Here is a 13321-nt window from a genome sequence, read left to right as displayed (position 1 = left end):
TCTCCATTCTTCAAAAGGAAAAAAATAGAATTTGAAAGGAAAGTGAATTGCACTTGAGTGGTATTATTGATAAATAAAATTGAATAAAGGTTTTCTAGTTTTTTTTCTACTAGTGATAAATATAAACTATTGATTTATTTCTATTTATATAAAATTGTTTTTGTCTATCAATAAAAACAATAGAAAGAATACACACACATACAGAAAATGATTTCTTTTAATTTTTTAAAATTAAACTAATATATTAATAGAAAAACTGTTTGTTTGAAAAAAGTAATTCTAGCTGTTTATTTTTAAAAATAATTTTGATAATTGATTTTAGATTATGATAATTTTCATTTGATTATTCCTTCATAACATATCTATGCTAATTATATAACATATAATTAGCATAGATATACATATATATAACATAATGTAATTTATGCACACACTATTATCATTAAAGTTGTTGCCTGTTTTTGTTTTTAATATCAAAACAAATATTCATAAATTTTAATCAATGTGAAAATGTCGATCATGTTGAAAAAACTTTTGGAAATACTATCCATTGAAATAAAATTTCAAGTAATTTGGAAAGAACTTACTGAAGAAGGAAATAATCTTTTTGTGAAAATTTTAAATTTCTTAATATTTATTAAAAATAAATTATTTTTGCAAAATTGATGTATAATCAATATTTATAAAAAAAACTCAGATGAAACTGAAAAAAATTTTGTTCTTTCAATCAAGTAATTTTAATTATAATTAAATATTTTATTTTTAATATAATTTTTTTAAATTTATTTAACTACAGAATAAAAATTCTCCAAATTAGTTTTTCTAAATATTTCATACTTATGAATTATTATTTAAGAAAAATGTTAAACTATAAAAGCAGTTTACACTACAAATAATTTGATTTATATTTTAAACCTTTTCCATAAATATGTTTTTCGTTTGTCCATGTTTTTGATATATCTGTTCACAATGTCTTTTTTATTTAATTTCCACCTTTTGTCACACTCACTAAACTTTGACGTGCATTGACCGCAAATACTTTTAAAGCATTAGTATTTTCCCCCTCTCTTAAACTTGTGAAAATAATAACCAATTAGGATTTAGTTAAAAAATTGCTTCCTTTCTAGAATATTAAGTTTGAAAGTTATTAATTTTTGTTTTTTTTTTAATATTTTCTTTTAAGATCAGGCTTTATATTAATTATTAGTGCCATTATAAAATATGAAAAATGACTTGATATAATGTTACTCAAATAGGCCATTCACCTTCCACCACTAGGCCATAAAAGGGAAGTAGGCAGTCAGAAACAGTGGACAAAAAGAATCGGAGAGAGTAACAGATACTGTGGTGGGAATGGCTCAGGAATGTCCTGTCTCGGTCCACATTCCTCAATAGTGAACTTATTTTCTGTTGGAGTCAATTTGTTATCAAATAAATTGAACCAATTCAAAATGATTTTTATGTATAATTTTAAAATCAATTTTTAACTTACTTTTTAGTATAAAATAAGGCCTTTTTCAGTTAATTTTTTCCCACTTCCTGTCCAATATTGTTAATATTAAACTTAACTTTATTTGACTATAGAAAGTTGTTTAAATTATTTTAAAAAATTAATCATATTATTATTGTGTTGTCAATAGTTTGGTTTTTTAATATAAAAATTAGTTTCTTATATTAATTTTTTTAAAATGTTTTTTAAATCCAGATTTTTTTTTTTCATTTCAATAGTTCAAAATATGCATTAGAAACAGCAAAATAGATTGATTTTAATGTGAATATATTCAAAAGTTTAGACTATATTATTAACTGTCAAATAGTTTAACTAATTTGTTAAATTAACAATAGGTTAATGTAAATAAACTAAATTTAGTGTTTGTTTGTTTAATTCATTTTCATTAGTTCTGTTAATTATTTTTGACCTTTTCTAGTGTTCACAAAGTCCCTAAGCATTTTATTTAGAATCTATTTGCAGACTTCTCTGCACAAATCTTAATTTTTGTGTCCTAAATATAATCTTCATGTTGACAGTTGACAGTCATTAAGATAGTCCCCCCAATAGCCATTTTTAGATTTCAACACAAAGAATTAGTCTGAAATAAATAAATTTACAAAGTTCACGAAACACGAATTTTATAAGAAATATTAAAAAAAAAGTAAAGCATTTTGAAATTAAGTTACAAAAATAATTTGTAGCTGAACATTATTTCATCATGCAGCTAATAATTTGAATAAATTTACAGTATGTAAGAAAACATTATTCTATAAAACATATTATAAAAATTAATGTCAACAGCTATAAAAAAATAAAATATTAGGCCTATCATTCTTTCTAGTTTTTAATTTTTATTTTCTTGAAAGTAATTTTTTAAATTAATAAATTTTTTTATTATTGAAATTAGCTAATATTTTAAAATGATGTAATTGTATATAAATCATCATCATCTGAACATTTCTAAAGTAAAGAAATTCTTTTGAATTTGGTTTACTAAATAAGTAATTATACAAAATAGTAATATAAAAAATGCTATTAATTTTTCAAATAATCTGGACTAGAATAAAATTTTTAGTTTCTGAAGAAAATTTCTAGGAGAGGAATCAGTTTTTCAGATAGACAAAAATAAATTCATAATATACAAATATACAATAATTTTAAAATTTAGAAGAAATGGTTAGAATAGTAGCAACAACAACAATGCAGATAATAAGCTGTCTTTTCAGTTTTACCATATAAATGAAACTTATTTAACTTATTTATGGGGAACTAGGTTGCAAGCAGCTAAATAAGCAAGTCAATGACACAGTCCTTTTTTCATTTGAAACAGATTATTGGCTTGCTTACTAAGATGATTGTCATCTAGCTGCCCCTATATCAAATTTTATCTAACTTCTTAATAATTATCAACTCTATCTTTTATCAATACGATTAAAAAAAAAAATACTAAATAAGTTAGTGAAGTTAATTAACTGGGATTAGATGTTTTTCCAAACCCAAATATCTCATCAGATTAAATGTCCATTTTAAAAATAAGATATAAATGGATTTGAATGAAGACAAACTCTTGATATTCAAATTTTAAATATATATTTTTAAAAATTGAAGAGAAAATGAGAAATTGAAAACAGAAATAAGCTAAAAACAAATTAAAATTTAGAACGATTTTTTCGTTTGTTCAAATTTTGCACTAATAAATATATATATTAATACAAAATTTCCATTTAAAATTTTTATTTTTTAAAATAGTTAATCTGATGAAGCTTTTTGGTTTTGAAAAACATTTAATCCCAGTTAATCAACAGTTCTCTAACTTGATTTTGCATTGTTTTTTCATCTTGTTATCAAATTTTAAATCCTATAATTAATACAGAAGTATAATTTGAAAAATTGTTTAAATATTAATGAAACAAGTATATTCCACAAACTACCCTTGAGAACTTAACATATAATTGCTCTGTCAAAGTATAGTGTGTAACAGATAAAACAGTCTGTCAGAATAGATTGATAGACTGGATATTATCTTTACTGACAAAATGCACAAAACATACTATATCATTGATATCACTATACCAAATATACATAATCTACAAAGTAACTATACTGAAAAAAAAACAGTATATTTACTTTCAAGAAGTAAAACATCTAATGGAAAATAGGTACAGGTATGAGCTTTAACCATTGTTCTCTGTCACAAGAGTTATTTCACATTCATTATATAAAGGCCTGAAGACAATAGATGTTCACCATTTTGGCAACTTGTCATATCGTCAAAAAATTTCTCCAAACTGTTTGAGGTTTTGTACTAGTTTCACAGGCTGGTCTGCCTGTGAGATTTGTTCCCAGGCACAAGCTGAGAATGATGCACAGTAAAAATAATAAATAATAAAATATGAAATGAGATGAGAAATGTTGTTTTAAGAGGCTGACTTTAATCGATAAAATATAAAATTACAAGAGTAAAATAATACTTGAATATATATTTTTTTAATATTCAAATGATGTTCAACAGAAATGCTATTTGATTAATTGATTTCTGATTTTTCTTTTACAAACTATCAACAATTCATATTGCTGTTTAATGTAATTTCAATGTTTTGGACCTTTTATGAAAAGTAATGACAAATTTGAAAGAGCATTCATTGATTTGCTATATATATATATATATATATATATATATATATATATATAGTGTATTTATATATGAATTTACAAGTGATATTTTATAAACAAAATTAACCATATAATAAATAATTTGTGAAATATGTGTAAAATAAATAATAATTTAAATTTTTTTTTTATGGTGATAGTAACCAATTTGTTGGGCTGCAATTTGAAAAAGATTTGTTGACCTATAAATTTCCACTGTCGTTGTCTGTCCATCTTTTCTCCATCTTTTCTTAATCTCGAGAATGGTGTTAGATAAATGAAATTCAAGACTGGATATGGAAAGCTTAGGGGTAGGAGCCCCAATTAACTATATATGAACTTCCAATGCAAACCAGTAGTCACATTTAAAGGAAAATTTTTGAATTGAAATAAAGGAATTAGATACGACTTCATTGCCAATAGAAAAGTATGATGTATAGGGACAAGACACTACAGTACTAATTTGAGGTGGAGAGCATATATTTTAAATTAAATAAATTAAAAATATGATTAAAAATTGCAGCCTGGCATTGGGACGATGTCACAATAAATAATTACTCATTTGCTATGTGTTTTGATAAAAATCTAATGTTTCATCAGCAATAAGAGTTTATTTAATGAACAAGTACTACAAAAAAAATGTGAAATGTAGTATATACAAATATTTAAAAACCTTTCAAATGGTTCATAAACTATTAGAATGTTTTTAAATATTTTAATACATTCCAGATTTTTTCATTGCAATAAGTTCAATCTTCATATAACCTGATGATGATCCTATGAGAATTGAAAGTACTTGTTCATTAAACTCTTACTGCTGGTAAAAAGGTATGTGTGTGTTTCTTTTTTTTTTTTTTTTTTTTATTGGTTTTTCATTACTATGTAACATGTAAGAAAGCAGTACTGGTAAAAGTACTATACTGCTAAATGACTGATCAGCCTATCTTAAAATTACTGAACTAGTGTTCAATATATTTCCATTTATAAAAGATTATTTTAAATTGTTCTTTATGTATGTTTTAAAGACACATTTGTGTTTTATTCAGAATTTAATTCTTTTTTCTATCCACATTTATTTTATAGAGGAAATAGACTAATTCTTGAAACTTCAAAATAAAATAACTTAAAAAATGTTAATTTTTGAACATAGCCTAATGAAATTGCATTAAAAATTTTAAATTTTAATATGAGATTGTATTGAAAATACAATAAATTATATTTTGCATAAAGAATAATAATTATTTTTATTATATAATATTTAAACTGTTCACTTTTGTCCATTTTTTTTTTCCAGTAAAACAGTAAAATTGAAAATGGTGGATGTGTTTTCTACTTTTTATTTTTAAAGTCTTGATGAAAAATTTACATATATATATATATATATATATATATATATATTTCATTAAATATTTTTAAAATTTATCATTTTTTAATGTTTTAAAAAAATAACTATAACTATTACAATCAATTAAGATTGTAATAGTTATTTTTTGGTATTTCAAATATTAAAAAAAATTACTTCACAATTGCATGCTTAATTATAGGCTTAAATCTCTGTGTGATTTTGTTTGAATGCATGTTTGTTAATTAAAATCGTTGAAAATCTTATATAAAATTTATAAAGTGATTAACATAATGTAATTTTTTTATATAAATGTTTTTTATTGAAATTTTGAATGAATTTTGTTCTAAAGCTTAACAAAATAATCATAGAGAGAAAAATTGTTTTACAGGTCCACAATGGCTGACAGTGAAAAGCATTTGGATAATAGCTCAACTGGTGTAAACAGTTTATCACCTGAATCTCCTGAAGGTTGTTCTTTACCTAGTACATCTATCTCTTTGGATTTTGATCCCATGAGTTTTAAATTTAAAGAATCTTCCCCTATTGCATCACCTACTGATGAAAAAGTAACAAATGGATTAAATAGCCCAAATAATGGTGTACAAGGAACTCCACTTGATTTGGATTATTTTGAAACTCTTAATACAACTAACCAGGATAGATCATTAATTGATGGACCTACTAATCAACCTGATATAATAAGCTCCTCTGTATTGAAAGATCAAGATAGTAGTATAGATTTTCAAGACAGTGGTCCTCATTCACCAAATAATGAATTATTGTTAGTCTCTGCTTCCACCATTTCTTCAGAGCCTAATGCCACTGTCTCAACAGAATCAGTTACTTTTAGTAGCACAGAAATTGGAACAAAATGTACATTAACATCAGTAACAAATAAATATTCCCTGATTGATCTTAACGAAGAAAACCAGGAAGAATTATGCAATACTGATATGCACGATAATTCTGCACAGCATGAATCTTCTGAAATAACTAAGAGTGATGTAAGTTTGGGCATGTATACTAACTAAACCTATAATTTTGAATCATAACATAGATGAATTTTAAATTTTATAAAATATTAATATGGCACAGACAAACCAAGCCTGAATTATTTTAATGATCAAATGATAAGGCTACATTATCAGTTTAGAACTTGGCTAGTTAAAAAAATTTTTTTTTCTAAAATAGCCTACATTATTCTTTAAATAATATAGACTATTCATCAAATTTAATATAAGATGGTGGCATAACTGCTTACATTTAGTCCAAATTATGTAATATGGAATTAATTTGCCAAATTCTCATCTAATAGTTTGGCTTTATTGTTTGATCATTATAAAATAGTTTTAGTTTTGCAATTAATTTTTAATCCACTAATATAAATAACAAATTAAGTAAAAGTATTTTAGATATTAAATAAATTTTTTATAATATCTTTTTAAATGAATGTGAAATAATTAGGAGTAAAAATGAAAGTAATTTGTTTCTGCTACATCATGTCAGTGGAGGAAAATAAGAAGAAACATTTAAAAGAATTTCTTGATAATTGCAGAATAAATAAATTTTGCAGTATTGTTTTGAAACCTTATTTTTAACTTGTAAGCTATGTTTAGTTTACATTCAAGTAAATGACTGTGCTATCTAGAGTCTCCTTCCATAGTTTCTTCCATCTTTCAGGCTGGGAATCCATCTTTGGAAGCATTCAGGCTGACAAGAAATGTTTTTTTTTAAGATAATGCATTAAAAAGATATTATGCTGTCATGGATTTATGGCTAATACTAAAAACTCCAAGTTTGCTTCTATGATGATTTTAGAAATTGTTCACACTCCAACATTTTCTTTGAGTTCAGTGTTGCCAATCAAATAAGCAGTGTTGATAGGTTGTAGGAAACAAAAATCTCTTCCATATATGTAAAAATTCTTCATACACTTAAAAAATATCCCCCTCATTAAAAATGCAGAAGCCAGTAAGGAAAATTAATGTGCAAAGTATTATCAAGCTTTTACGTCAAAAATTGTGTAATTTGAAATTATTAACAAAGCAATAAAAGTATGGAAGTATATTATTACATATAAACATCTCAAAGCTTGATATTTTTATAATGAAAATAAATGATTGCACATTTATATTGGGCTACTTTACCACTATTACTTGGTACTAGAACGGTGCCAAATTACTCGCGTATTTAATTATTAATAGTAACGGTAAAGTAGCTCAATAAAAATCTGGCAATCATTTGGTTTCATTATATTATTACAACAGTTAACAAATGCTGATACTTTACAGGTAATGTCAGTTAGTACAATTTTTTATTGGATTATTTCTTTCATTTGAACTAACAGCATTGTTGATTTGTTTTCCTAGTTGGAAAAAACAAAAATTCACATCCACAAGAAGTTTTTTTTAATTTTAAGAACATATTGCATTTGTTGCAATGTTGAGTAAAATTACATATTCATACCATAATAGCATTATTAATTTAGCCAAATTCAAGTTCTGCATTTCCTTCTTTGGGGATTAAAAATTCTGAAAATGCCTGTTTTTGTTTATTTCTAAGAAAATGCTATTTCCTGAGGGACTAATTCCTTGACCTGACAACACTGCAACAAGAATTTCAAAGAATGAAAATCTTTAAATTTCTGATTTTTAAATGTTGAAAAATTTAATGTTTTTTATTTTACTATATAAGAAATTTTATTTGAAAATTTGATATATAGGAAGGATTGTTTGCTTTGGTATGAGACTGCCAATCTGGAAACATTGCGTTCTTTTTCAATGTCTTAGTTATGTTGACAATACTCAGTGTTTTTGCCAGCTGGAGGCCAAATAGTTAAGGCATCAGCCTACTGCTGTGGGGATCTAGGAACAAATTTGGACAGGTTAGAAACACTCCAAGAATCTTTTGATGAGTGATGTATCCCAGATATTTCAGACCTGTACCTCTCACCACTTGGCCATCTAATTGTGGGTCTGGCTGAACCCTTGATAGGCTTGTTTTAAAGGTCATTTTTGTGTTCACTGTATAATGACAATAAAAACTCAAAACTCAGATTGCCAATTCAGTGTTTTTGGAGCTAAATCTGATGTTTTTTGTTTAGTTTTTTTTGTACCCTATTTGTTAGATATTTGTTTAGTTATGGCAATGCAACACTTAGGCGATCTGCTTAGGGGAATGCCTTCTGGGAGGTCTTTTAAGGGAAACTGGCCCCTATTTAGGCATTGCAGATGTGGAGGAAATCTGGAAAACTCCTTGTGGCCAGCCTGTTCAAGCAAGGCACAAACACATGACCGAACTCCTAGTGTTCAGGGTACGAAGATCGCTTGGTCACTGGTGGGCCGTTTGTTTGTTAGAATTTAGCTGTGTGTGAGTTTGTATATAATACTTATATATAGTGTAGTACCATTACTTTATCCTACTTTTTTACAATTAGTAATTTGTCTATTATAATGTTGGCTTTTTCCACTAAACATATTATTGTGCTAAAGATAACAAAAATTAAATAAATGCTTAAGTGCCACAAGTTTTGTTGACAATCTTTCTACAAATTCTTTTCTCAGCCTTCATATTCCAAAATCAGCCTTCCTAGCTATCAAGTCAGTCTCATCCATAATCTAAGGTTGGCAAGCATGTTATATAGTATACTTGAGATAAAAGGAAGAGAAGGAATGTCAAATTGCATCCTGATGTGCACCCACTCCAGTGATGGCTAATTCTATAAACCAAAAATAAAGGTTTGCTTGAAGACTCCAAGTTCAGGAAACTTCAACAGAGATAATTCTTCATATTCAATTCCATTTATAAATATTAAATAGAATATTCAAGTGATTAAGAGAAATCAATGCTTCAGCTTTCTAGACATGTTAATTTGCCACTGACCTAATCTTGTTTATTATTTTTAACTTTTGTTAGACTTTTTAAAATTTAACTAATTAACTCCTTTGCTTCATACAACAGATATACATATTAATTTTCTAAATGTTTTAAAAATAAATTTTAAAAATCTTACTTCTGGTTGACATTAAAATAGGTTAAACATTCTTTTATATTTTAAATTTAAAATAATTTTTTTTACAGAGAAAATTTTTAAATTTTATATTTATAAAGTTTTCAATTGAAATGCTTAATTTTAATGTATAATTTCAATTTATAATTTTATTATTTATAACTTAACATCAAAAAATATATAAATAGATATTTAAATAATAAAAATATATCAAAACAAAATTAAATCTATTTAATATTTAAATAAATCATAGGTAGTTTTATACATTATGAGAATTAGACTAAATTTCCATAAATTTTAATGCATATTCTGCAAACATATTTTTATTGTGAATGGGTTAACAACAATCAAATATAAGTAGCAATAAAAATATCTACAAAAACAAAAGTAACATATCAAAAAGTGAAGTTTTTTAAACTTTTTTATTTATTTATTTAATTTGCTTTATATCATGTCTTTGAATCTTGCAACTTAGATTTCATTCACTTCTAATTAAGATAAGTATGTCTCAAAAATCACACTTTTAAGGTTGATGATATTTTAGGGTGGTTCCACTGCTGCCATCTTCTCCTTCCCAAAACTCAATAAATATAACCAAATGCAGAATTTAATTTTGATGCATATACATTTATGCAAATGCACTTAGGATATATATAGTGGAGGTGGCCTTCATCCTCATCCCAACTTGAGAAATGTGACCAATAAACCAATAAAGCTTTATGTATATTAATTATTTTCTTTTGTCATTGAAATAAAGTATAAAATGCTACATTAAAGATAAAATATGTAAATTGACAAAAATAAATCATATTAATGAAAATAACTCACTAGGCAAATTGAAAAAACAATTATATTTTAAAAATCAAATATTTTGTTAGATTTTAAAATTATACTAGCAATTATGCATTTGAATATGCTATTCTTACATATTAACTCCTTTCCAGATGTTCAGAAATTAAACTAAAATTCAGAATTATTTAATCATTAATATTACTAATAAATGTAGATAGCAATATATACTAATAGAATTCTAAAGGACTCTAATTGTTAATAAAATTTCTCATTAACAAATTAATAATAATTTATTATTATTAAAGTTTCATATTGCATCACTTTGTATTCTTATCTTTTGTAATCCCTTATATTTGTAAGTTAGTTGTATGAGCTTTGAAGTAAAAATATTTTTTTTAAAATTATTACTACTACTATTTTTTATTTTTTTTTATTTTTTGCATAAAAACTAATTAAGAATGACCAAAGACTATGTCTGCTTTATTGAATGAATTAATATACTCTTTACAGTCTTAATGCTCTTAGTTTGTAAAACTTATCTTCAGAGATAAACATTAAATTATAATCTAAATTTACTCATCAAAAAAACCTCTTTATTCCAACCAGGAGTTTAATTTTGCATGTAAATTTGGACAAAGGTTGGAATAAAAGGTTTTTTGTGAGTAGATTAAAGCGTCCAGCTTTTGAAAGATTATCTCTGAATAAATTATTAATTAATAATTTTTAATTTTATTAATATTAAAACTAAACAGCATCTTTTTCAATGATGATTGAAGCAGCTTTATACAATCAGATTCTAATAACCTAAATACAAAATAACAAATTTAAATTACATAAAAACCAAGCCCAGCATATAGTGATAAGCAAATGATACTGCTGGTATAACTAAAAGATATGTTATTTAGACTAAATGTAGATGGTTAAGCTGCTGTCTTGTATTAAGTATAATAATTAGAAGAAAAGACCAAATTTAAATTATTTCTAATGTATTCTGTCTAGAGTGGATGGAAGTCAAACCCACAACTCCTACTTACTGTACAGATGTAATTCCAATTAATTCAAAATTAATTAATTTCTGATTACAGTACTAAATTTAATACAGATGGCAGCTAAGCTACCTATCTTTAGTCCAAATTAAGTAATATCTTTACAATTACAGTAATAAGCCATACTATAGCTTGATCTTAAAATATGACAGTATTGTTTTTGTTACAAATTCAATTTTTCAAAATTCATCTGGTTAATTTTCGAAATTAATTTTTTCTGACATTAAAATTTGGGGATACTATAGATTACCACCTATGGAATTTCGGGTCTTTGAGTATATATCTGAACTCAGGAGACTGAGACGAGTTCAACGATACCCTGCTTTTGGACTGGAGATGAAAAATAATAAACTTATCATACTTTTTTCCAGTGATCATGCAATGATAGGGAGTCGCGTCACTCTCTCCGCTAAGTTGGCCTTGCTATCGCAATTGGGAGTCGCGTCGCTTGCCGTTAAAATTGCCTTTAGTAGACGTTCCCTCCCCCTATTTTTTACTTTGTTCAAGAACTACCGTGAATCAATAACTAGTGACGTTTAGCACATGGTGGCCTGCTGGTGGCTCCCCTCCGGGAGGTCAGTTGGGAGCCCGAACAGTGGGAACGGCCGCCATGTTCGCTGCCATAAGTAACAGTAACTGAAATGGCAATCGCACGATGATCGGAAGTCGCGTCGCTCTCTCCGCTCTCGTATCGTGTGTTTAACCCTACTGGAGATGACCGTAGTCCGACGTCACGGTTTGCAGACTTTACTGCAAGATGGCAGTACTAGCAACTATGGTGCCGTCTTCATGAGAGCATTAAAAAAGTATGGTAAGTAAAAAAGTATGATAACTTTTTTATTTTTCATCTCCGGTCCAAAAATAGGGTACCGTTGAACTCGTCTTGGTCCCCTGAGTTCAAATATATAATCAGTCCTGAAATTCCATAGGTGGTAATCTATAGTACACCCTAAAATTTTTGTACTTTCCTTCGTACTAACAAACTGTTTGAATCATCTATTTTGGATTGTGAAAACAAATTAGGAAATACACCAACTGCCGTAAAACGATATTCCAGATTGAAATTTCAAAATCACACGGGAACTCGATTATAAGTTTTAATCCATTCCCACATGAAAACAGATGATTATTTGGAAATCGGAAATCAAAGAAACTCATAAGTGTAATCGACGGAGAGTGGATTTGACTGTTAAGAATTGGGAAAAAAAAGGTTTCCGATTGTCCAGCTTTACATGAACAAATTATGTTTTCGATTTTTTTTACAAGATTTTCCTTAAAGTTTTTAAAATGCCAGTAATATTTGCAGGACAATGTGAGCATTTACATTCATTTGATATTTTACTTGTGATTAAACAAAATAAAATTAGAATTGAATTGTATTAATAAATCTAATTTTCTTTATTTTGATCTTTAAAGTCACACCTCATTCTATATGTGAGGTTGTCTTATATGTGAGTAAATATGGGATTTTATCTATTTTTATCTAAATTTTTTCAAGAAATTTTAGCCATATTATCTTGGTGTTTGGATGAATGGGTGGGATGTTATTTTGGTACTTAAAAATGGTGAAGAATGAAATTTATAATTTTCAAACTGAATATTTTTCTCCTATAGAATATTTAAAAATAATAATTACTGGTATACTATAAAATTTATCCATATTATGTTCAAATTGTTTAAAATTTTCCGTGTACTGTATGTAATGAAAGGTTTTATCCGATTACAAATAACTTTAATTTATGTGATTAGTCAATTTACTAAATTTTATTACTACAGGTAAACATGTTACATGAATATTTAACAATTTTAATAGATTTATTAAATCATTAAATCATTCAAATGAAATATTTAAAATCATTAAATATTAAATTGTTAATCATGTTACTGTCTGTTGAATATTTATCTATAATAATGAATTCATTAGATTTATTAATGAATTACTATAATTAATTGTAAAAAGTCTTGAATTATGGTTGGTCTACTAGAAG

At 26.1% G+C, this 13321-nt stretch overlaps 1 protein-coding gene across 16 annotated transcripts in view; it reads left to right on the top strand.

Moving 5' to 3' along the window:
- Window positions 1–13321, top strand: part of LOC136976541 (uncharacterized) — a 100667-nt gene that overhangs the window by 13359 nt on the left and 73987 nt on the right. For 15 of the 16 annotated variants that reach the window (XM_067271869.1, XM_067271868.1, XM_067271866.1 and 12 more), the window contains exon 2: window positions 5875–6490. The exons of the other annotated variant lie outside the window; for it this stretch is intronic. In XM_067271869.1, coding sequence (XP_067127970.1) covers window positions 5882–6490 — 609 coding nt within the window. In that variant the 5' untranslated portion in view covers window positions 5875–5881. The remainder of the gene's footprint in view (window positions 1–5874; window positions 6491–13321) is intronic. 16 annotated transcript variants of the gene reach the window in all.

Source organism: Centruroides vittatus, unplaced genomic scaffold (assembly GCF_030686945.1).
Source record: "Centruroides vittatus isolate TY-2023 unplaced genomic scaffold, ASM3068694v2 contig_401, whole genome shotgun sequence".
NCBI lineage: Eukaryota > Metazoa > Arthropoda > Arachnida > Scorpiones > Buthidae > Centruroides > Centruroides vittatus.
Note: the sequence above shows the minus strand (reverse complement) of the source record. Positions and strands in the feature narration are given on the sequence as shown.